Source organism: Tyto alba, unplaced genomic scaffold (genome assembly GCF_018691265.1).
Source record: "Tyto alba isolate M040663 unplaced genomic scaffold, T.alba_DEE_v4.0 Super-Scaffold_9, whole genome shotgun sequence".
In the NCBI taxonomy this organism is placed as follows: domain Eukaryota; kingdom Metazoa; phylum Chordata; class Aves; order Strigiformes; family Tytonidae; genus Tyto; species Tyto alba.
The window spans coordinates 16,699,475-16,725,571 of NW_024881330.1; the positions used below are offsets into that span (position 1 = coordinate 16,699,475).

Here is a 26,097-nt window from a genome sequence, read left to right on the forward strand (position 1 = left end):
ACTGCTGTGGTGTATACCGCTCCTGATCAAGAACATTCAGCCAGTGTGGAAGGGGGGGGGAAGAAAAAAAAAGACAAGTTAGGCAGAAAAAGATCAGCTGTTTGGAGGTGTGATATCTGTAGATGAGAGCCAAGTTAGGAAAGGGGGTTAGCTATTGAAATAGCCAAGTTAAACAAGAGACGCTTAGGGCTAAGTAGCCTCCCAAAGGATTGATAAACTTTCACATGGGGAGTGTATGTGGTCGAGCCATTAGCCCCAAATGGTGTCTTGTTTAACTTGGCTTTTAAGATAACTAGCCCCTGTCTAACTTGGACTTCCCTGATGGTATCCCACCTTTACAGGGCTGACCCTCTTTATAACTTGGCTTTTTGTATTTATAAAATCGTTTTGATCAGATAGCACTCTCTCTTTTCTTTTTTTTTTTTTCTTTTTTTTTTTTTTTTTGTTCAGAAGAGAATTAAGCTCAGTTTAGAAAAGAATTAAGTTGCAAGAGAGAATATATTAGTGTCGCATTGAGAGACAAGCTGATTTTAATAAAACACAATTGTAGAATGAAGAAAAAGGAACACAGCCAGAACAGGATTTTAACCCACAGCTTGCTCTCCCACAAGTAGATTTTGTTGCCATAAGGCTATGTTGTGAATAGCTGACTATTTTTTTGCATAACTGAATGAGCCCATCAAGTCCCTTAAAATGAATATAAATACGGAAAATGACAAAAAGAAAACTGATATTTCACAAGGGCTAAAAAGCTTGAATCTGAATGTGTACTTATGTCTGCTCGCTGACACAACTGCAAGAAAATCAGACAATGTAAATAACATATGGTTTGTTTTTCCAACAAAAGGAAAGAAGGAAGACAAGGGGGTTTAATAAGTTTGGCAAGTTGTCCCTTCTAAACTATCATACTCTAAAAGGGACATTTTGTGTATCATTCCAGTTCTACAGATGCACTAAGAGCCAAATCCTGCTCTTACTGAAGTCAATGGGAGTTTTGCCATCGACTTCACTGAGACTAAGATTTGGCCTCAAAAGAATTAATTCTAACAATTGGAGTTGTCAGGGCCGTAACAGATTTCTCATACAAGTTTTGTCCTGTGTGGATAGTGAAAGGCTCGTTTTTTAGCTTGGCTAAAGATGCTGTTGTGACTCTGAATGCCTGGGGTGTGGAAGTGTGAGTGTGTCTGTAGGGAGAAGCTTTCGCAGAGTTATGTACATTGTGATGAAGGGCAGGGACGGTATTTTACTCTGCATTGGTACGATGCCGCACGCTGCGGGGCCCTGAGCCTGACGGAGGGCTCTGACCACTCCTGTGCTATAAACAATTATTCATAATGGTGTTACAGAGCTCATAAATGGTGTTCTGTTCCTATGATAGATACAGTAAACGGGTAACATGTTGTTCTCATGTAGCAACATATGCTTTACATAATATAGTAATGCAGTACTTCGTATAGGCTTTTAGAATAGAAACAGGAAGACATATTATTCCACCCTGCTCCACAGCTCATATGCAAGCATTTCTGTATTGACAGGAAAACACAGTTTGTAGTGACATAGCCAACTATTTTGCTTTTTCTTTAAAGCAGCATCTTTTAAAGTTGTGTTAAAATGTCTGTATAGAAGAAATAAGTATTGTCTGTTGTGTACAACCTTCTGTCCTCTGGTGTATTCTTCTCTGTAAGTTAACCAGAGCTCCATTCAAAATCATCTTTGTATATGTAATTGGTGGAAAGCAAAGAATTTTTTTTAAAACATTTCTAAACTTTCTAGCACAGATCTGTACTATAAAAGTGCTTTTTTATACAAACTACCCTCTTCTAACTACTTGATTTTGGTAGAAAAAAAAGTGTTGCTTCAGTGTTTGTACCAGAATAGAAAGTGAAAGGTGTATTGCAGCAAACTGAAGAAACACAAAATCCCAGTGACAGTTACTTGAAGTTTAGAATAAGGCAGTGGAGTTTGAATGAACAATAGTAGGCCATTCTAAGATGTGTGAGGAAAAAACACTGGGATTTTTTCCGTATTGTATAAGACAGCAAAGTAAACCTGCTTGCTTTATTTAGAGGGGATCATACTGTAAATTCAATTTATTTTCTTCATCTTGGTAGGCAAAACCACTGTGAGGGGGAAAGCCAAGGGGGTACTCTCATGTTAATACACTTCTCGTTTTCTTCCAGGAGAGTACACAACTGCTACAAATGCCGTCAGTGCAGCTTCACAGCTGTTGACACTCAGTCACTACTAGAGCACTTCAACACTGTGCACTGTCAGGAGATGGACGTCACTACAGCCAATGGGGAGGACAGTCATGGCGTTTCGTCTATCAAGGAGGAGCCAAAAATTGACCTTAAGGTCTACAGTCTGATTAATCCGGACCCCAAAATGGGGGAGCCCATATCTGACAGCATAGTGAAGAGGGAAAAGATAGAAGATAAGGAAGTGCTCAAGGAGAAAGGTTGGACTGACAGTCCCAGTGATGATCTTCGCAACGTGTCCTGGAGAGGAACAGACATTTTGAGGGGGAGCCCGTCATACACACAGACCAGTCTAGGCTTATTGACCCCAGTGTCCGTTGGCCAAGAGCAGCCAAAGCCTTTAAGGGATAGTCCAAACGTAGAAGCTGCCCATCTTGCGCGGCCCATTTATGGCTTGGCGGTGGAGAGCAAGGGCTTCCTGCAGGGCGTGCCAGCTGGAGCGGCGGAGAAGGCTGGGCAGCTCACCCAGCCCTACCCTGGATCCGGGGACAGCAAGGCAAAGGATGAATCCCAGTCCTTACTACGGGTAGGAAGCTCTCTTGGTTTTTTTTCCTCGCTTTTTATGATTACATGTATGTTATGTTTAATTAGGCATGCAAATGATTTCTTCAGTTCCAGAGTAACGTGGTTGGGGTTCTTTTCATGCATGGGGGAAAAAACAAATATTAAGGAAAGAAAACTTGTAGAGCTAAACTGGCAGGTAAATGTTCCAAAGCGTTTGTATAAAACAATGTATATATTGATGTAGTATGAGTAAGCAAGTGCTTCTGCTTTTGCTATTTAGCTCTGATTGAATTTTGTTTAATCAGTCCTGCTAATTGTGCAGGTTGATGATGCATTTGAAGAAGGAAGGTTTAGAACCCCAGAAGGCTGCACATCTGTTACAGTAAAACAACTAATCACCTCTTAAATTTTGTGGTGGTGTGACAGTTCACACTTAAGCAAAATTTCACATTATTACATATCTAAGAATATGAAACCTGAGTAAAATATTAATAAAAAGTAACCTCTTTTTTTTTTGGTAAAGCAACATAATTATGTATCAGTTTTGACACTTGTCTGGTTGCCTTGGAAGCAAAAGAAAAAAAGAGAAAAGGAAGGAACTTGGGTGATAAGAAAGGAGAATATTTGTCACACCAAATAATTTCTATTCTTTTTTCTAAACAAAAGCAACTATATATAAGGAACTTCCCCTTCCATCAAGGTATGCTTTTCCCACTATAGGGAAATCTGAGGTTAGAAAAGCTCTCAAATTCTGAGGAGCTGAACAGGGAGACAAATAATTGCCTTTCTCCTGGAGTCGTCAGCCCCTGTGTTTTCAGGGGCTGCTGTCTATCTGAACTTCTAGAAACTTGCTACAGGAGTGGTCAGTCCACAGACAATCCTCACTAGGATGGAAGTGATGATCAGCTATTTTTCTTTATTGCAATTTATAAGAACATTCATAACCATAACATCCATTGCTCTAAGAGTGAACAACATGTCAGAAGAAGACAAAAGGCAAGATAAATGTTTTATTCCATGGTCTGCTAAGATTATGCATAGGTATATCTATCTCTGTATACATACGTAAGTCTTAAAAGCTCTTTTTGAATGAAGTCAGTGGTCTTAAAAATATTGCAGCTATTCTAATTATGAAATAATGTGTCTGTCACTTAATGCCTGCATGCAGTTTAGGGGGACCATAGTCTTTTGTACCTTATAGGTCATGAATGGTTACTGTTGTCAGATTTTACGTGTATGAGAAGCAGTTATGGTATGACAGGTTCCCTGTTCCACACCTGTGTGTGTGCTCGCTGTGAATGGCAGGATTATATTTCTTTCCTCCATTTGGAAATATGTATAAAAATATATACATATATCCAACTAGCAGTGGAATTCATGCTGTACGTATGATTCTAGTTACATCCCATTTAAGTTCTTGTAGTCCTTCTTAGCAGAGCACAGGCATATTGGCCTGAGGAGCCATTTATATTGTGGGTTATCAGAATACAAATAATTATCATTTATAAAGGTCTAAATTTGGTTGGCAGATGGAGCCTAAAATCTTAGTAAGTGGTAAAATGAGGCCATTATATTATCAGTTTTAGCCACTGGTGAATATAGAAAGGTAAACTGTACACTGGCTGCTTCTTATTCCTTTTCTAAAAATAAATTCAGACACTTTTAAAAAGTCATTATACAAAAGCAGTAGTATATATATATTTTAAAATCATTATTTTTATCACTTTAGATATATTTTGATCAGTTCTGGATATTCAGAAATATGAAATACCTGTAATTTCCATGGTTTTCAGGAGGGAGGAGTACTTATTTTTGTGTATTAACAATGTATATAAATTAGTTCCTTGCACTTTAAAATGTGTACAGCCTAACTTTCTTGTATAAGGTTTGTAAAAAGATTTATTAGCCGATTAGGTCTATACTGACTGGTGAAACCATACCAACACCCTTCAAAGTGGAATTACTTTTGTGTACACTTTTAGCTACCTTGCTTTTTGAACTCTGTTGTGCCAGTGACTTGTTTGTCTGGGTCTTTCCTTAGTTATAATACTTTAATTTTCACTTTTCTTCTTCGAAAATTGAGCAAGTTGCCTTTGTTGGTTTGAAATATTTTTAAAAAAGGAAAGGAGGTTAACATACTGCAACTACTGATCAGAGTCCCTAATCATGTATATTTGATCACTATTGATAGAGGAAAAGTGTGGGAATTCAAATCTTTTGAAGGTAAGGGGTGGTCTGAAGGATAGGAGATGGTGGAGGATGGAGTGTGGTTCCGTGAGTGATATTAATTCCCCATTCCCCTGGATCTGTGAAAAAGGCCATAGAAACCTAACTCTTTTATTTTGCTCTTCATTTAGTTTTCTGTAGACAGAGTTATGGGATGCAGTACTGGAACCAGAAAATAAGAAGGTGAAGTGATGGTCAGCTTGACCAGTGGGAACTTAGTGTTGAGTACTACCTGACATACATATATGTTATACATATGCATGGAAGCTCACTTGGCCCAGACAGAATTAGAAATTTTTCAGAAAAGAACTTCCTTTCCATTCTGGAAAAAGCTAACTTTTGTAATCCTCTGAAATAAAAAAATACTCTGTATCGTTAAGCAAATCTCTTATGACTGTCCACTTTTGGAGAAATTTCTTTTTCTAATGTGAAATAGCTGGTAGAAATAGCTAATGTGCTAAAAGTTGGGTCTTTCTAAAAACAAAGCGTTAAATCAATACATACTTCTGTTATCATACAATGAATGCTCATGCAAAATACTGTATCCCAGGATGACTGGTGATTAGGAAACAAAACCTATAATAAAATAACTCTGGACACCTTCATTTTTTTTTTTTCCCCAAAGATTGACACAAAGGAAGCCAAAAATTTGGGATTACTCAGTGAATAAACACTGTGAGAAATGGACTGAAAAAAAAAACAACCAACATCTCCCTTTGGTTGTACTGGCTATTCAGTACTTATAAAGTGGTTCTGCTTATTAGAAATGATTTGTAATGATTTGACAGTAGTAGTAATACCATGTGCTTTACATTTTTTTAGTTCTGTCATGACTGGGGGAGGGGAAAGCGGAGATCATGTTTTTCACATTTTTTCATATAGATAGAGGTTAATACTGCAAGTAGGTTTTCTAGATACTGAGTTTAGGAGTGATTAGCATTTTAATAAAATATCAAAGACAATACAGATGAACTAGAGAAGGGGTGAAAATCTACAATTGCCCACAGAAATCCCTAATGCCTATGGGATAATTGTAAACTTTTGGAAATTACTTGGAGTGTTTTTCAGCTTTGCATGTTGTGTAAGCCATTTATATACTGCTTTCTTTCATTCCTTCCGTGCATGATGGACATGTTTCCTCCCCAGACTCTGTGCTACAGTAGATTATTTGTGGGAGTCATTAGGGTAGGATTTCTTTTCTTTTTAGCAGCTAAAAGACCGAATCACTTGTGACCTTTTGGGAGCTGGGGATGGTGCAGTGGTGATAGCTTGAACTCTGCATGTGTGCAAACACACACACACGCAGTGGATGCACCTTTTTCCCTGAGAGCACTTCCAAGCTGTGTGTATGTAACAGAATCTTTCTCAGGGGCTTGGTACACTTCTGTGAGTAGCTTTAATTTATTTTTCTTATTATAATGTTTCCAACAGCTGTACTTACAGCAAATCGGTATGTTTTGCAAATGGGAATTACAAAAAATGTACCTCAGCATGGTACAATGTAGACATTATTTCTGCTCTTCCTTAGAGTAGCTGATTTTATAGTTTAAAGATTTGTTGATACTGGAAGGTCTATTGAGATGCAAAAATGTTCCTTTTTTTGGGGTAGCACATTGGCAGCCAGCGGACTCCAGGCCAGGCAGATTGTTTAATGCTTTGACAACGCAGATCTTGGACAGCAGGAACTTTTTGCTAAACTGACTTTAAATGAAGTGTCCTGTTTTGGTATGTGTGGACACTGCAGAACAAAGTTTTCCACAAAACTGGGATTTGCAGCCTTGAGCCTTCAGACCTATACACAGACCTAGTTAGCCCGCCTAAAGGTATTGGTAAACAGTGCTGCCTCACATCATAGTTTAGGTGATGCAGATGCAGAATAGCACAGATCAGTGTGTCCATCGGTGCCAAATAGACCTGAAGGCAACAGGGAGATGCCCGTGTATTAATCATAATTCAGGTAATGGGGGGATTTGTGTACTGTGAGAGGTAGAGATTGTCAAATTATTGCAAACATACTGGTGATTTTTGTCCAAGGCAGACTGCAGGCTGTAATGTTAAATAGCTAACTGATGTTACATTAACCTTTGTGATAAGATTTTCATATGGGGCAAATGATAGAATCAGCTCTTCCAGTAAATCGAGATTATTTTGCACCATAATGATCACACTGTTTACACACTACAGGAAATCATGACATTTCAAGAAAGTTTACATTTACTTTAAGTAGAGTTATTTTATTTTTGTCTGTGATATTTACACTTCTGATATTTCACACTGTTCTGCCTAGAGCTCGTTATATGGCTTTAAATTTGGGGGAGACAGGAAATCAGAAAAAGTTATTTCCCCTCTCCCTGTTTTACATTCTTCTATGTGGCTGATTGACAGAGCTAATTTTAAAATAAACAATTGGTATGTATGTAGTAAATTTACATATAATTGATTTAATATCAGTGTAGTAAGTATCAGACACAATCCCTAGGGGTGAAACATTATTTTTTCTGTTACAGATAGAGTTAGATGCCAGATAGCTGCAAAGCAGTGGAAATGCTGAACTGGCCTCTGTGATTTCCAAAAGACTTCTGTAAACATTTAGTTCTTGTCCAGAGGGATAACATACCTTTGAGGTAAAGTCTGCCTCTCTGATATCGGTAGAAGTATTGCTGCTGCCTTTAGCAGGAGCACAAGGAGCAGCACTGGAAGGTTCAGGCACACGGAGTGTTTAAATGTGATTTTTTGGTAGTCACTACAGGGTAATGGATGGAAGATTTTGTGCACTTTGGCATTGTCTCCCACTTCCCACCTTTTGATAGAAGCATCTTAATAATATATCTACAGAATTAAGTTTCATGCATATAATTGTATCATACATCTTACATTTAAGCTGGGGGAGGTCTTGGATGCTGCATCTCATCCCTCAGCCACTTTGGGAAAGAGAAACCAGTGCTCTAAAGAAGAAACATCTGAAATAGTTTCTCTGTAGCTGCATCTCATTTTTTTCCCATTTCCTCTCAGTCTGTTAGAGATCTTTCAGGAAGTATTTATAGTCAAGGCCATTCATTGCCATACGGGTCCTCTAATTAGCTGAGGGGAACTCAGCAGGCACTGTGTCTTACTAATGCACAGAGCTCTGTCAGGTCAGAGAGCTGCCAAAGTCTTCTGTTTTTTTTAGAAGCACCTGTTTCCACAAGTCTCTGCCTCAGGAGGCAGTGGGCTACTTTTTTAAATATAACTACATCCTGGAAAACGGCAAGAATCCTCCAACAAGGAAAATTAGAAAATAAAGTTAGGACTTGAAGAGAAAGGGTTTTGAAGCGTCGGGTTTCCTGCACAAAACTGGGGCGGGTGAAATCCTTGTGCTGGTGAAGGGCTCACAAATGAAGCTAAAATAACTTTCTGAAGGTTTCAAGTAGTTTAGAAACAAACATGTACTTGGCTGCTTTTAGTAACTACTGGAACCAAACCCACAAGAAATTGAATGTTTTGCATTACTCATCCTGACAGAGTGATCAGATAGGACTAGAAAGTAACTTTTAGAAAAATGTTAACCTGCCCAGTTAAAGGCATGTTTCTGGTGTGTGTGTGGGGTGTGCCTGTCATGTGGAGAGACAACCCCACCTCGTGCATGTTTACCCACTCGTCAGTGCATTTTTTTTTTTTAATTCTCCCTTTTACGAAATGCGGTTTAGAAGAGAATTAAATGATAAAATCATTATTTAGGTGGGGCATGGTAATAATGCGAAAGGGCAGCAGCTACGTCAAAATCCTTGATGAAAAGGTGAATCAGTATGTGGAACAAAGGGCTGGGGAGATCATATGGGCCCCTGGGCTGCTGCGTAAGCAGCAGGATTTATTGAAGTTGCTATGATCAGTAACAGTGATTCAAGCAGGGAGAACCGAGATAATTCTTGATTTAAAAGAAGCTGCTTCGTTCGGATGGGGGAGACGGTAATGAAGATGAGAACAAAAGAGTGCTTTCTTGTATTGAACCAAGTGGCCAAAGCAAATTGACAATCGGTGTCAGATGCAATTAACTCAATTTTATATTACCCTCCTAGTTCGGGTAGGAGAACCTCTCTTTTGCTCTCTCTGGTGGGGTGTTCGGTGTCCCGGCGTTGGTGGGAGGGAGCAGGGGCAGCGCACTGTTGTCACCTGGATGCGGCATGCCTGTGCCAGGGCTGGGCTTTGCTGGGCGAGCATCGCCCGGCTGCCCTGGCTGCCACCGGGAAGGGTGGTTATTGAACTTGCTGGGAGAGCGGGGGCACCCTTGGCGACTGGGTACAGATCTCCCTGGCAGCCCCCACTGCTCTGGCCTGGGTGGGGGTCTGGGCACAGAGGGGCCCCCAGCACCGTTGCCAAGCCTGAACAGGAGCCCCCGGTGTGGGGCAGTGGGAGCCAGAGCCTCCCTCACCCTGGGGTGAGGCTTGGAGGTCTCTGTTCCACCTCAGCCCCTCTGCGCTACTGAGCCGTCCTCGTTGGCACTGAAAACAACTCCGTCCCGCAGCCCTTACTCATCCCCCCTTGCTCCAAACTGGACACAGTGAATGAGGAAATGTTATTCCTTTAGGTAGGACCAATCCTGGTAAGCAGCTTTTTTTTTTTTTTTTTTTTTTTTTTAACTCTCTTCAAATACATTCCTGTTTTTTTTTTTTATTTTTCTTTAAGTTGTGCTCATGGTGGATGCAGCTCGGTTAAAGCAGTGTCAGGGTATGGAGCACAGCTGTGGGCACTGTAAAGGCAAACAGCGCAGCAGCCGCTCCCTCCAGTCTAAACAATTCTGAAAACTGTCAATGGAAAGCCTTGTTTAAACTGGGAAGTAAGTAAATGCAGCTTCTCGCAGGACGACTAATTTCAATAATTAGTTGAGCTTCCCCAAAGTTTTGAAAAGTGCAATTGTAACCATTATACAGCCCTATTATTGTTCTGTATTGCTGGTAGTACTAACCATTAGATATCTACCTGAAGTGAAATGGAAGCTTCAATTTTATTTAGAAACTAAGTATAATCTTTGCCAAACTAGATCCAATAGGAAACACACATTTGTGTCGAAGGGCAGAACTTGCTGCTAACTTGTAGATTTTCAATGGAAAATTAAATTTCATAGATGAATGCAGGCAAGGATTGTACATAATTCTATTTTTGCCTGAAGTACTATAGTGCTGAACAGTGAAAATCTATGTGAAGATACCTCTAACATCTGGAAGTGCGGGGTTGCTTTCTATGTTGAATTTCAGACAACCCTCTACATGTATTTGGTAATTAAAAGACATAATAAATACACTCTGTTAGAGGAGGGATATTACGATAGACAGCAAATAAATGTTTAATTTATTGGCCTAAGAAGGGAACATTGTAATTATAATTGATTTGAAGGAATCCAGATGCTATCCACATCTGAACAAATTCAAAATGCTAAAGATTTAAAAACAGATTTATGAATAAACAGTGCACACACATGTTCTGTGATTCTTCCATGGAGGTATTTTGGGGTTAATACTCCCAGTTGAAAATTACAATTGTGGAAAAGAGTTGTTATGTGAACAGATGTGTGCTGAAACAGAAATACATAAATATATATGTGAGATATGCAAAAGGTTTTCTGAAACGTCTTTTGTTACCTTAGCACTCCTCAGATTATGCATGTGGCCACCTTGGAAGTAGTCTTAATTTTAAGATCTCTAGTGTAGCACAATTGATTTAGTGAACAATTTCCTGCCTAATATAATTCATTTACTTCTTGTACCAAGTTCTGGTTTTAAAATTAAGTTTATAATGGCTAAATGGTTCTGTTGATGTTTTTCTAAGATTTTTTCTAAATAGCATTATGTATATTTTATAAAACCTTACAATCTTTGTTGTAGTGATATAATAATATGTGTATGGAGTATAAATCTGTAAATATATGTGTTCCATATTGCATGTTACATTATTTAGGATTCAGATTGGATATAATTTATGAATAAAGATGGGAGGAGAAATAAGAATGTTTTCTCTTTTTGAGCTGTGCACAGTATCAGGTTTCTGAAACAAATGGCATGGTGGCAGCCCAGGCTATGCAGTGCTTTGCAGGAAGCTTGTGAATAGACTTTGAAATCTTTACTGAGTTTGTGTATCCCTGTGCTTCCTGAGATTTGCAAATCTCAGGTTGGTGAATCATATTTGTCATAGTGAGATTGTTAATTCCCTATGATTTCTTGGCAGCTCTAGGCCTTAGTCTCCCAGTTCTGTCTGTAAAATGGGAATAAGGGGAGTTTCCTGTCTGGAAAGGTGAGAGCGAAGAGAGATACATTAAACTCTGTGTTGTGCAACACTATCATCATATCAAGAAGAGCCTGATCCATTGACATCCTGAATCAGTATTCCCAGTTAATTTCTCTGGGCATGATGATAAAACTTTCTGCAAGAATGCCAGTAAAAGAGAAAAGTTTAAGAAACAGATTATAATTTTCATTTTAACTTTGTTAAATTTCTATTCTTTCCTTCTGTCTGGAAAAAAAAAAAAAGCAGGAATTTTGAAGTCAGGCATTTGCATTTCTTGTTTGACTTTGACCTCATTTTGGTTTATGTGCCTCTGATGTGTATAGTGGCAAACTACACGTTTTCACTTATGGGAAGAAGTCTTTTAACGATGGCTTACAGTGTAGTCTTTAATCATGTGAGTTGCCTCCAGCACTTGCTGAGAGTAAAATTCCACCCTCTCCATTTTCAGATGGGTTGTATTATTGGCTGTTTCTCCTTGCAAGACTGTGATTTGAAAATTGTGTTTAAATTAAAAAAAGTGAGGAAAAAAGAGAAATAATCAGAACATTTGTCAAGGAATTTGTTATGAATGGGAACAAGGAGCAATGCAAACAAGCTTGGAATGAGTTTTAATTCACATGTTATTCTGGGAGCCTACAATTTCTGGTGAGAAAATGGCATATTTTAGGTCTATTTCCTCCAGTTTTTGGCATGGAGCAATGCCTGTTTTGTTCAGTCAGATGTTCAAATGGGAATTTTGGATGCTTAGAACTAATTTTAGTAGGTGGGGGGCAAATTTATTATGATGCTACAAATAGAGTTTGATCACAGCTGCCTCATTGCAATTATAAAAATCGACTGTGAATCACTTAAACTATATTTACTGGGTGAAAAAAAGAAAAAAAAAAAGAATATCATCTATACAAAACTCTGTCCTGTTTCCCTTAAAGTTCTAAGTATCATCATTTATATACCCAATATTTTGAATTTCACTTGATCGTGTTGCCGGAGTATTTTTGTGCCGCTCTCCCCCCTTGCCCTGGCAGTAACGGTGTGCTCAAATGATTCTCCCTTTCTTTCCTGAAGAAACTGTATCTTTTTATGTTAGGGTGAATTTCTGAACTTGTTCTGAAATTACAGTAAATCACACACAGACCTCTTCAGACTTATTAAAAAAATGTTAGAAACTTCACGGGAAGTTGGGCACTTCAAAGCCCTTGCTACTCCAGTCTGTACATGACTAAAAGGCTGTAAGGCAGACACCACAAGGTGAAAGCTTTCATATCAAAGCAAAACTTAATATACCTCTATTATCCTCTTTATAAGACATATGGAGAATAATATCTTTACATATTTATGAGTTTTTTTTCTGATAGTAACTGCTTTAATGTTCATGGGGTTATGCTTTTGAGTTAAAAGAGAAAATACTCCATTTTTTTTTTTGACATTTCATGGCAGCTTCTCTCCCAACCCAAAGTGGATGTATTCCAGACCTGTTTAAAAGTTTGTATTGTGCAGAATAAGCTTAGTCAGCCTGTTTCTTGAGAAAAGCATTTTCTTCACAATCCAGTTAATGGACTCAGCTATGGTGATCATTTTGGCATTCCTCCCTGCAGCTGATAAAGAAGACAAACATCTGTAAAGCTCTCCATTGACAGTAGCACAGTACCTGCTAGTATATTACTGAAATTCATTTATATTTGTCTGAGGTGTGCTAGAAACTTAAATATTGCCTCTTGTTTAAAATTCTCATAAGCTTTACCTTATGCAGTGTTTGAGGCATGGGGAGAGTTAATGGAAAACGTGATTAAAATCTTCTAGGCTTCAAGGCTTGTAAACAGCTTGGCACCTGCATATGTTTGTGTGTGTATGTGTGTTTCACTGGTTTGTTTACTAATTTTAAATTAGGTTTAAAAATTAGAATTAAATGAAAAAAAAAATCCTATTTTTAAATTAAAAATGAAAGGTTTTTCCACTGAACACAGAATTTCTGTAGTTATTTAGCCAAATGGTTTGTAGGACTAATATAAATAACTTATAAAGCAAAGTGTATGTTACAACTTTACTGATTTTTCCATTACAGAAAATTACAGAAGTTTTAAAGCGGGATGCATTTTTAAATGGATCTTCTCATGCCTTTAAGACTGTAAACGTAATCATCACTTAATAAATTTCCCTTTGCCTTCTAATAGCCAAATAAATGGTTGAAAGGTAGAGGTCTTTGCAATAGTTATCCCTAACAACTGTCAGAGCAGGGTTGATGTAGGGATTTCTACAAAAATTAAGAAGATAGTTGATGTCTTAAATTTGGTCCCTCAGTTTCTTGGTGTAATGTTGAGCTAAGTCACTCCTTACATAAGACTCAGTTTTAGTCCAACTTCGTCACCAGCAACATCTCAGGAGATGTGTTTTGATTTCAGTGTCCTGAGTTGGCACTGGTATAGACCTCTAGACAACTTTTTCTGGAATATATAATTCCAGTGAGTGAACAGACAGCCTTGGGTGAAGCCCTAATCATTGCTAAAGGTATTTGAAGGCTTTCTTAGTGATACCCTCCTTAAGAAGTGAAGCATAACCCATTTTGGACACCAGTCCCCCAGGTACATCACTCTTCTAAGGAAAGAACATTTTTATAAACACCAAATTGACAAATATTTCATCTGTACTGGTTCGGTAGGTCCCTGGCAAAGAAGTTTAAATTTTGTAAGTGCTAGGAAGTTAACAGGACTGCCCTCCAGGCATCTGCACTGAGGGGCTCCCAGCGCCTGGTGAGCTGCGGGGGTGCCTGGTGCTCTGTCTGGCTGGGGATGCGTCCGGACCCTGCCGCCAGCTATTTTTGTCAGTACAGATCTGCTTCCCTCTTTGCTTGGCTGAGTTGTAAGGAAACTTCACTGTAACCTCTCCTGTCTTCTTAGCTTGGTTTAGCTCTCTCCTTTATCAATCTTTTGTGGAACTCATTTTTCTATAGTAAAAGTCATTGAAATTCTCCAAATTTGGAGCTTTCTTTTGAAAGAAAAAATACCAAACCATTAATTCTGTTATAAGCACTGTCTAGGCTTTCTGATCTGCCTTTCCTAAAATATACATTGTCTGCATTGCAAGAGGAGGCTTCCTGATGGGGAGAGATTAAGCAAAATTGTCTAAATCTTCTCAGCATCTGCACTTTGCCACGGTTGCAGCCGGGGTTCTGGTCTGCACAGGCTTTGCTCTAACAGGTTCTCTCTTGAATGCCTACTAGCATGCACATAAATGGCCCCAGTGATCTGATATCCTTCCTAACAAAAATATTCTCATGGCCTTGCTTGCTTTCATCAGCACCACTGGAGTAAACCCCAGCTAGTGGAAGGAGACATGTCGGAGCACAGCAGAAGAACAGAATGGATGAAACGACAAATCCAAATCGTTAGTCGGTTAAACACAGATTATGTCTTTGGGTACAAATTCCATTAGCGACTGAATGAGTCTGGATGGGTAGTAGCTTGTGGAAGTATTTGTTATGACAAAACCAACTTTTCATTAATAGACAAAGTTACCCTGTTTTCCTCTGTAGTCTGGCCAACATCAGAATGTTTCAAACTAATTTCAGACTTGTAAAACACTGTCTATCAGATACAGACATATGGATTGAACTAGTAATTTGCTTGCCATCTGCTGATAAAGGAAGCAAGGCGTCTAAGTAGAAAATGAAGACTTTTTTTTTCCCCCCATTGGAATGTCATATGGTGCCTTTAGTAGTTGTTTGTATTGACATTTTTATTGATTGTTATGTAAAGTGTTACATTGCATTGACCTGCATCTGTTTTCAATCTGATAATTATGATTTTTTTTCTTGTTTACAAAATATCCATAATAATTTGAGCCTATAAATAATACAGTTAGAAAGTAATCTACTTTAAATCTGAAAAAATAAGTTGATAAATTGACTGAAACAGGAATAAGATTCTTTTTCTCAGAAAAGAGAAAAATCTGAAGTGTTACTAACAAGAGTTAATTAAAATTATGTTTTCTTTTAGTCAAAATTTCCCCTTTCCTCCTGAAAGATAGGATAGAGGCCAGGCAAAACAATACAATTCCCAACATAAAGCCAAACAAACAAACAAACCTGCCAAAACTTTTCTGCTTAGGGGAAAATGGATACTTGAGCTTTCTGGGTTTTTCTCTGTAAGAGTCTTCTCTCACCAGCCCTGAAGGTTTGTGCAGGTCTGGAGTGTCCCCCACATCTTTGTCAAGGCTTAGCTGTGCTGGCAGTAGCTATTTCATCTGGGGATGATTGAGCTGGAGGAGCAGGGGGGTTTCTCTGCCTGGCCACGGCAGGACTAGCCCGGGGCCGGGAGTTTCTCTGCTGGAGCTGGGACGCCGTGGTGCTGGGAGCCGTTCCTCCGCCGGGCGCATCGCCTCGCTGCTTGGTGTCGGGAAGCTGCAGGGTGTAAGAGTTGAGGATTGCTTCCTGAAACTGTATAGACTTCTTATTTCAGCATGTAGGCCCTGGTAATCTGTGGAAATAATAATAATCAGTCCATAATGAAGGTTTAAGTGTTTGTTCTTCTAGGTAATGCTTCTTATATGTTTGCCCATTTTCATGAAGCATTTAGAGTTTCTCTGAAAGTGGCGTAGTGAGTGCAAAATGGAGTAACTACTCAGTGGGCATACTGCTTTCATGGGTAAGAAAATACATTCTCAACCATTGCTCAAATACATGGAACCTTGGTTAGTTAAATAATAATAATTACTAATTTCAGCCCTAGTTCTCTTTTTTTTTTTTTTTTTTTTTGTATCACCAAGTTTTTTTTTTTTTCATTGATTTCAGAGATCTGTTTTGAACAGATAGTGCTAAAAATATTCATGAGCTCTGCTTATAAACATGAGTTATGTCTTAAAAGTTGTGACCAAACTCTTGATTTTCTTTTAAATAATACAAGTCCCCTTTTTTTTTTTTTCTTCTTTTTTTTTTTTCTTCCTGCGGCAATTGACTTGCCAGAAGTGTAGGATGTAAAGAATGTACCAAAGAATTTTTATATGTGCTTGATGTGAAAGTAATATGGAAAATCACTACTTGTCCAATATATTGTGTTCCTTTCTGTAAATATCTTTTGTTTTTCTGAAAATTGATGTTCCTTGTAATGACCTGTAAAGTCTGTGAACAATGCAGATACCTATTAACACATGCCACCTTCTCTTTTCTGAGTATGGTTATGTATGATTTCATTTGAAAAAAGCTAAACAGTTACACAAATAAGTTTTCCACAATGTAGAGTTAATTACCATTTTACATTTGGAATTTATGCTATGCAGAAAGCTATTGCAACAGTAGCAACATTTTAACAGATGGACATTTGTTGCAGATGTACGCATAGGAACTGATATCTGTGACAGTAAGAAGTTTGCAAAAGTAAGAGGAAGATTCAGATAGTATTGATGAAGTAAAAGCTTGGGTAAATGTAGTGCTGCTGTGATGACTTATGGAAGGCTTTAAGCTACAAGTACCACTACTAGTAGTACCATTACTATATGGTTTGCCACATGCTTCCCCTCTGTTTTTTGTGGCTTAAGCTGCGTCTGATATGCTCAGTCTGTCCTCATATTGTGTTTGTATGCCGTGTTCCAGCACACTGAGTCTAGATCTATTCTGCGTCCGATGGGCCTATTGCTTTTTGTTCCAGTTTTATTTCACTGAAAACATCACGACTCTATATTTTCCTGCTGATAAATGTTAATTATATGTCCAGAGTAATTTTATCCTTTTAAAGTTTTGTGTTTGTTTGGTTTTTTTTTTTGTTTTTTTTTTTTTTTGTTGTTGTTTTTTTTTTTCAATAGGATTTACCATGCTGTATGGTACCTGACAGTTCCCATGTTTATAACGCTTTGAAACAGATATTGCAATTAATAAAATGTAGGTTTTTACAGTATTCTGTTTGAATATGTTGGTTGCAGCAGCAGAGTCAAATTCTGCTAAGAAAATACTGCTTCACAATAATCAGGATGATATCAGATATTTAGTCTGAGATTCTCTACCAGAAACTGGTAAACTTGCTGTTGATGGTCATATTCACCTCAAGGTGTAAAATGGCTCTTCACAGGTTAATGTTTCTAAGTCCATTATGTAGCTTGGTAAGCTGCCTTGAGGGATATGAAGGCATTATCAATAGGGTAGGAGGAGCCAAGACCCATCTCTTAGGCTGTATGATTTGGGACAGATGCAAATTTCTTTTGTGCTTCTGTGGATGCACATTTTTATTATATAGTAGCTGCCAAAGAACATTGAGATTTATGACTATTAGCAAATTGCTTTGGGAATATTGGGTATGAGGTAGTTCAGAAGCAGAAAGGTTTATAAAAAATAGCTATAATTTTGTATGTCTAGTATACACTTATCTCTTGTCTATCAGAGCCATTCTTTTGCGGACCGGATTGCCGTACTGTGATACTGTCACACTTCTGACATGAACAAATGGTTTCAAAACCATTCGTGTCAGGTCAAGATGGTGAGAACAGCAGATAGACATGAGAACTGGGACTGTATAAGCAACATACTCCCATCACCGAACTAACACAGGTCCAGGGAAGTGGCAGCATCGTTCTCGCCGCTCAGACATTGCCAGTGTGCTATTCCCTCCTTCCCCGGTGTGAGAGAATTGACTGCAACTGTTTATTTTCAACACATGGTTGATATCTTTGTCTGTCTGTCTGTAGATCAGCTGTGCCTTGTTAGGGACTTTACTCATGAGTCCTGAGAATCTTGCTCAACCTTTCATCTCCCTGCCATGTAACTGTGGTTTGTTAGAAATAACTGAGAAAAAATGTAAACTTACTGAAATGACTAAGAAGTCTATAGTGAGTGTCAAAGGAGAGAGGGTATGGTCTAAATTGAGGGTGTATATAAGAGATTAGTCTGTGCCTTCTCAGATATATTTATAGTATCTCTCTAGATGGAGAAAACTTAACAGTTGTATTTGCCCTTTGTGAAATGTCAGAAAGTGTATTGCAGCCTGACCAGTTCCTCTTAGTCTTGAGATTTCTCTTTGTACTGTGCAAGGGCATGACAGTGTGGTATTCCCAGCTATATATAATCCCAGAATATGCCCATATATTATATAAAAACCCCTTGGCTATATATATATAGCATATGCCATATTTTTATGACAGAATTTAGTAATAAAGAGGCTGTAGAGACACTGATGCAGCTAATGGAAACATAGCAACGAGAAGGAAATTTGAGAGGTTTGTATTCCACTATAACCTTATTATTGATAATCCTGTTCAGCGTTCCTTAAATGAATCCTGAAGAGAAAATACTATTTGTGCTTGAAGTTTTTAAAGTGTGAAGAAGTTATAGTTCTCAAGTAAAGTTGCTGTGATCCTTCCATAGATGTAAAAGACATTTTTACATGGAGGAAAATGTTACTGCTTTTCTGGACAGTCTGCAGACTTTAGAGGGCTGTCAATGGATTTAGGTGGCCTTTAGCACTTATGTTCACTCCACATGAGTTATTCAAGGGTCTCAATAGATATTACATGTATTAAGTTTTTTGGGTATGCCTACCAGTGCCTTCACTGAATCATATTGTTCTGCTGCTACTGCTCTGTTCTTGTGCTAAACAAGGAAGATTATGTCTGGAGATTGTCCAAGTTTTCAAAGTACCTACAGTGTCTATAGTCAGGGCAAAATTATCAAAAAGTGTGGATCTTCCTCAGGATTTTTTGAAATGGAACTATATTCATTATCTTGCTATTGTCAAAAGTGCTTCAGCTGCCCTTGTTTTCTAGTCATATCACAGTTGTGAAGTGAGGGTTGTTTTCAGTAGCTGGCAATGAGTTGTCAAACATTTTGTCCTACCATTTCTCCTTTCTTAACTGTTTAAATAATGGACAAAAATTACAAATATGCTTTGTAAATCTGTATTATCAAAATGATTAATTATGTGCAAACTAAGTGATTTGAAGAGTAGCATCTATTTAACTACCTGATATCATGATTTTTTTATAGAGACCTTGAGATATGAAAGTGTGCTGAAAACATATTTAAATAAATGATATTTCTAAAGGGGAATTTAAAATGTATGCATTTTCTCCTCTGTTAGGATTTTCTGGAGAGCTCTAGCATGACCAGCATAGCTGTGTCACTCTCTTGTTAGTATGTGCAGAATGTCAATCTGCCTCATCCTTTTCTAGGAAAAAAACTGTTGAAAGATTCAAGTTATCCTCCATTAATAACACTGGAAGAACAAATTACTGAAATACGCTGGCAGTTCTGCCAATGTGAAGCTGTAAAAAAAAAAAAAATATTGTCCCATTCTTGTAAAAATATTAAATTAGATTGTTTAAGACCAACATTTGATTTCACTTTTTAGCTAGCAAGGAAAATGGACAACCGTTTTATTATTTTTCTGTGTGAAATTTGACTTTCTTTTTAACCAACATTACCGTCATTTGATAGCTTGAAGGGCTACGTGGCATTATGACTACAAAAGGGATAGAAAGGACACATTAAAAGAGTTTATGAAGTTGCTGGGAAAAAGAATATAATGATAGCAGCAGGAAAAAAAGCATATCACAGCTTCAAAACAGATGGAGTCCTCTGAGGAAGCTGTCTGAACATGGCCCTGGAACTATAAATTGCATTTAGAAGATAGGGCTTTCACTGCAGATGGCAGGTTCCCTGTTAGAAGGTGAAAGCCAGAACAGGGATACGCGCATGCGGAGAACTGCATTGAATGTGCCTAACATCATGTGTTTGATATACATCGAAATTGAAGCTGGAATATGAATTCAAAAGACTAGTGTAAAAGTTCAGAACATTAAGTCTGTTGTAGTGTTCAGAAATACAGCAACTTGCAAATTTTAACTAAATACAAAGGCAGAATAAATTTGTGGCCCTGAAACTGAAATAAGGCATTAACTTTGAATGTCATTTTCAATCACTCTTACATTGAAATATGACAGAAAAGCCCTCTCTTTCTTCCCATGTGCCAAGCTGGTGTCATTCCAGAGTCACCAGGTCAAAAACCAGTGGTTTCTCTCTGGGCTTCTTACCCCATATTATTTTATTACCCCATTTGACCTTGACCTGATTTCAGTGAAATAAATGAGTTTTGCCTTTGACTGGGACTCCTGCTCTAGGAAATGATCCGTAGATCTTAGGAAAAAAAACCTCCCTGAAGTTGCCCCATCAGATGGACTTTCAGGATGGGATTTGTCTCATCTTATCATGATGGAGCTATCTGTGCCTGAGTTATCTGTCTAGGATTCTTGGAGCCAATGCAAATTTAAACAACTCAGTTGTGAAGTACAAAAGTAAGTTACCTCATTCAAACAAATATTACTATGTAGTCAGAGAACTGTACCATTTTTGGCTATTAATTGTATTGGCTTTGTTTCTAATAACTATGAAGGAAGCCTAGACACATACACCACTACAGAGCAATTACAGGAGGTGATTAAAATGAGTGCCTGCTTCTGCTTTGTCTGAATGGCAGCCTTATCACTTCAGATAAGAAGCAAAACTTTGGCATATCTGCAGTTAATGACTCTTCTGTCTCCAAAATGTAATTTGTCAGTTAATGGGAAATAATTACGTTTTTATTTATTAACAGTTTTATTTTTCTTTTTTAATATATATGTCTACATTTTTAGGATGAAGTTTCTTTAAAAAGGTAAGGCCACTGAAGGTAAAGGCTCTATTTTCAGTACCCGTCTTTGTGTGGAGCAAAGTGATAGTCATTCTCTGGAAGTATATTTAAAGACATGCTAAACTGATGGCTTTGTAAGATACAACTAAAATTAGAGGGAATGAAAGGATATTTGTGAAACAGAAAAAGGGAATAAGATGGAAAGGAAAAGTTGACGAGCTTATTTGAATGAGGCTGGTGATGATTCCTTCAGTACAAGTGGTGTGTAGTAGGTATGGAAAAGGAGTGTTTTGTCTTTCTTGGGTTAACTACTGAAGAGTCAGGAAGGCCCAGCCTGTAAAATATCAAGGGCAGATAAGGGAATAAGGGATCTGAAGAGAAATCATGTCTCTGAGAAGTCAAAGAATTAACTAGGAAAAGTGGCCCAAGGAGCTTTGTCTGAAGTTTTACAGTATGGATTTTTTTGCTTCTCAAACAAGCTATTAGTGCTTTATTTCTGTGTACCTCTCATTCTTGGTGTGCCTGCCTTTGCTCCTTCTGAATCTGTGAAATCCATCTCAAGTTGCAGTAAATAATCTGCTAATGTCAGTTTTAGGTTACTGGAGGCCTTGAGTGATTATCAGTGATGGGCTACCCATTATACACTAATCAGCTATTTAAATCCAGAAATGCAAACTCTGACCTAATGTTCTTGGTGATTCCTGTTAACTATTCTGTGGTGTTCATTTAAAACAGCAACAGCAACTGAGAAATCAAGAAATGAAGCACCATTACCCATAATTTAAAAACTGAAAAACAGTTTATCATGTTTTTTCTGATCATTGATAGGAATGACCTTCCTGGGCCGGGTACTTCAATATATCTAACAGATTACATGAATAGAGCAGCAATAAAAGGCCACTGCATAGCATATTTCATGGAGTAAAGTGTGCAGTGTTACCAGTTGTTAAACAATTTTTCCCTTGTGTACATGTGAAAGTCATTCTCTTATACACAAGGGCTGTTCAAATCATATACTCTTAGAATAAACAAGAACAGAAGCATCTGGATTGGACATTGAACAATGCATTTGAATTTTAAAGGCTTTTCACTGATTTACTAAGTTATGTAGCTTAATCTGCTGCTCCCCTACCAGTGTCAATCGGATAAGGGTTGTATGTGGGTTTCCCCACTCATATTCAGCCCCTCTATACTTTTTTTATTACTTTATTTAGATGATCTGCACCCTGCAGTTGCTGGGATACATGGGATGAATTTCTGGAAACTGGGAGCATGGTATATGCTGTAATTTGGAGTTCTGAAACCAGGTTTGTGGAGTCTTATTAATTGTTCACAATGTGGATAACTTGAAAAAGAATAGTTTATTCAAGGAGAAAGAAGAAAGAAAAAAAAGCTCCATAACTGGATTCTTATGATTCAGTAACCTTTCTTACATACAATAGCTGTCACAGAGTGGAGGCAAGAATGGTCAAAAACCTTGATCTGGAGGCACTGAAAATATATGAATCTTTGTACCACCTAATAGGAATGTAATGAGATGCCTAAGTGAGAAGGGTAGTTTTCTTAGGCTATTTCCACAACTGGTGAAGAGAGAGAGGTACCTCTGGAATACAAATGAAAGCAGAAGCACATCTGCCTTCTCAAAGAATTTCTCTTTACCTTGACTGACAATTTAGGAATCCTGGGCAGATTACTTATTTAATTTAGGCCTGTTAGTTAGGTGGCTGAAGTTGGATGATACTAATGGCCCTCTATAAACTGTGTGATACATTTAGGGGAATTCTAGTATGAAGAATCCTACAGGCAAAAAGCAGGTGAATAAATTAAAATACGCAAGTCCATGTTGCTCTAGATCATTTCACACTCAGGTATGCTAATACAAAGAAGTGATTTTAGTGAGACAATTCTACAAAATGCCAAAGCTTGCCTGAAGATGATACAAGAAAAATGAGAAGCGAGCCCATAATGTCCACTACAGATTACAAACTCTTTTCCAAGTCTTTTGTTACAAGTGTATAACACCTTTCCACAGTGCTTTCTATTCAAAGATCTCCCAAGTTTATCCAGCCCCCAAATACCAGTCATTCAAAGACAAATTAAAGCAAGCAAAACCACTTGTATTTTGAGATGCTTACAAAAGAAGTGTTTTGATTTCATTCTGCACCAGGCATTAGCAAAGAGGCAGGGTTTTTGCAAAGGAAAGCTATCAAGAATATTGTGGTGGGTGCTGTGCCATGATATGCATGCAGAGCTGTGCATGGAAAGTAAGGGCTTTAAAGATTGGTTCATGGTCATAAGTCCATAAAACAAAAAACCACAAACAAGTAAAGGAGCAGAACCCTCATCATACTCAAAAGAACCTAGTCACATCATTGAAAATTATCACCATCTTGAATAAGACGCCATCATGAGGAATTTTTCAGATAGGTTCAGATGGTAATTTTTGGATGTTTCAAAATTATTTAATTGTTGAATTTCATGATTGACTGCTTTTTAAAAGTTTATTTAACTTCTTCACCACTGAACAATGTGTAATACTTTCCCTTTCAATTTGTTCTTTTGTGTTTCCCAACACAACTAACAAATACTGTTTCACAAAAAAAATAAATCTTTCTTAAAGGTTGGATGTCACTTTAAAACTTGTTGAGGGTACTAGTGTGGTAATATTGCCGATTGTATTTAGGCAACAAAGTGTGTCTTAAGCCCTTCAGACACAGTAAGGATGAAAGGCTGTCCTAATGTTATCTCTTTTTTTTTTTTTTTTTTTTTTTTTTTTTCTTTAAAGGAACTGATGAGTCTCTTGCTCATGGGTTTATGGACATTTTTATTGCAGCAGGGAATTTCTCCACCCCAATTTTACAGGGCAGCAGTAAATGCTCAGCATCTGGGATTCTTGCAGCAATATGAAGAAAGTCTTTCTTAACATTTCTATCTTTCTAACAGCAGTTACAAAATGCTAACTTTGATTTCTTAAATAATACATGAATTTATGTGTGGGTTTTTGTTGTCTTGTTTGTTTGGGTTTGTCTGTTTTGTTCTGTTGTTTTTTTTTTTTTTTTTTTTAAACATGGATGACTAATACTTACTTCAGTTAGTAGTTACCTTTCTCTCCTGAAGTTTACAGTAAGCTGGAAAACTGCTATGCAGTTACTTATTGCCTCTATTGTGGTGTGAGGATAGACTAGGTGGAATAAAGTTACTTGAGCAACTGGATCAATTAAGTGCGTATACAATGTCTATGTAATAAATAGACTGTTTTGTGAAATAATGGCAATTGTAACAACATGTTAAAACATTTGCAAAACAAACAGTAGGTAATATTTAGTGCAACAGTGGAGGAGATAAAATTTACCTTCTCATCCACTGTAAACCTGCAGAGGGAACAACTGGACTCTGCTGGGTCAGAAAGGCCTGGCTGCTGTGACCCTTCAGAAGGAAAGTGGCCTGTATATACCTTGCAAAAATTGTAATGTGTGCATCTCAGTACAGCTTTACTTGTTTGGATTATTCCTTCTTATCTATTTTATTAAGGAATATCTAAATGTCTTCCACTATTTAGATGAGAAAGAATGACTTTCAGATGAGTGTGAACTCACTTTTGGACAAATGATGACTGAAGAGCAGGTCTGGGGAACATCTGAGTTCCCCTTGGAATTCATTTCAGCTGAACCAATTGTGTAATACACTATTTTAAATGTAAAAACCACATCTAGCCTACACAGTAAAGATACAGTAATAGAAAAGGTTACCTAGTTTTTCAAATGCATTGAACACACGGCAATATGTACTGTGAACTCTTAGTGTATTCATTTACACATAGACAAAACAGTGTAGCTTGTCTATGCTGGATGGACAGAACAAGTTAGTTATTATGTTTTAATAAGGTCCTGCTATCGTAGCCTGCACAAGGTCTATTAGTACTTGTCAGTCACTTTATTGAGGTAGCTTATCTAATAGAGTTCACCTCTGACAGTTGTGTGTAAATCCAACACTGGATTCTCTCTGGAAGATATCTCCAGCAGCAACAACTGAGATCAGTGTCTAAGTTATAGCATTAGGTAGTCATCCCTTAGTATATCATTGGAAATATGGAATAGAAGTTGTAAAAAAGAAAATAAGGAAACCAATCCGACCAGTGACTAACATACCTTTTTTGAATTGTGAAGCTGATTGTTTTTATAGCATAGCTATTTCAATATTTTGATAATTTGAGGAAATTTTCATTTACAAGTGATTCACTTTTTTTCTTCATAATATTGTAGATGAATATTGGAAATAATGCACTACAAAGAGTATTTATTATTTGTTTGTTGTTTTCCCCCCCCTCCCAATTCCTCTCCAGCTAACCCACTGGTTTAGTGATTAGCACCAGAGCCTTTCACACAGTGTTTTGAGCTCGGTTCCCTGGCTGCAGTTCACTCAACCTTGACGTAAATCTCCAATAAGTACTTTGTGAGAGGTTAGCCTTTTGTGCAGGGTGTGTGAGAAATCCAGCCTGACCAGGTTTGTTACAGAAACCAGTGTCAAATTGCCTTGCCCCAAGTGTTTGAATATGAAAGAGGGGGATGGGGGCTGGGGGAATCATGCAAAAAAACACCCTCACTCTCAACTTCCAAGAGGCTAATTGTTCTCAAAAACCCCCAGTGTTTGGAGTCGCAACGTTTTAGTGCTGATCTGCCTATGTCTGGCACTGTCAAATGAGCCTGTGATGATTTACAGTCTGCAGGTAGAGCAGCAAGTATGTCATTCATAGAATCTGCCTTCTGTGTCTTGCTTGTTGAGGCTGGTTGCTTTTAATTTAATCTATTTGATCATGCTATTTGCCTTAGGTGATCAACAACCTTTCATGTAAATCCTAGCCAATCTTATAAAACTAATAGAGAAGAAAAAAAATACACCGAAACACTAGTGCTGTAGTCATGCCTTCGCTGTTGATGTCAGCAGTGTCATAGGAAGGCAGATAAGGTATGCAACCCTCCCTTTTTATATGGAACATCTCCTCCCTGCTTGTGTTTTTTTTTTTTTTTTTTTTTTTTTTTTTTTTTTTTCCTGAAAGTTACATCCTTTGGAAATGGAAACAATACATTATCTTATTACCTCAGGGCCTTGTACATGAAAAGCCCATTGAAATCTCTTTGCCATTCTTCCATATCGTGTAAAAGTGGGTTGCTTTAAAATTCAACATCTGTACTCATCTGTTTCTGTTAGCAACCTTCACATTAATTGCAGTTAGGCATTAGTAGAGG

General features: G+C 37.8%; 1 protein-coding gene across 12 annotated transcripts in view; it reads left to right on the forward strand.

Annotated features, from left to right (window-relative positions):
- TRPS1 (transcriptional repressor GATA binding 1) overlaps positions 1-26,097 on the forward strand; it is a 245,206-nt gene that overhangs the window by 88,533 nt on the left and 130,576 nt on the right. For all 12 annotated transcript variants that reach the window (XM_032993547.2, XM_032993549.2, XM_042785749.1 and 9 more), the window contains one exon: positions 2,181-2,784. In XM_032993547.2, coding sequence (XP_032849438.1) covers positions 2,181-2,784 — 604 coding nt within the window. The remainder of the gene's footprint in view (positions 1-2,180; positions 2,785-26,097) is intronic.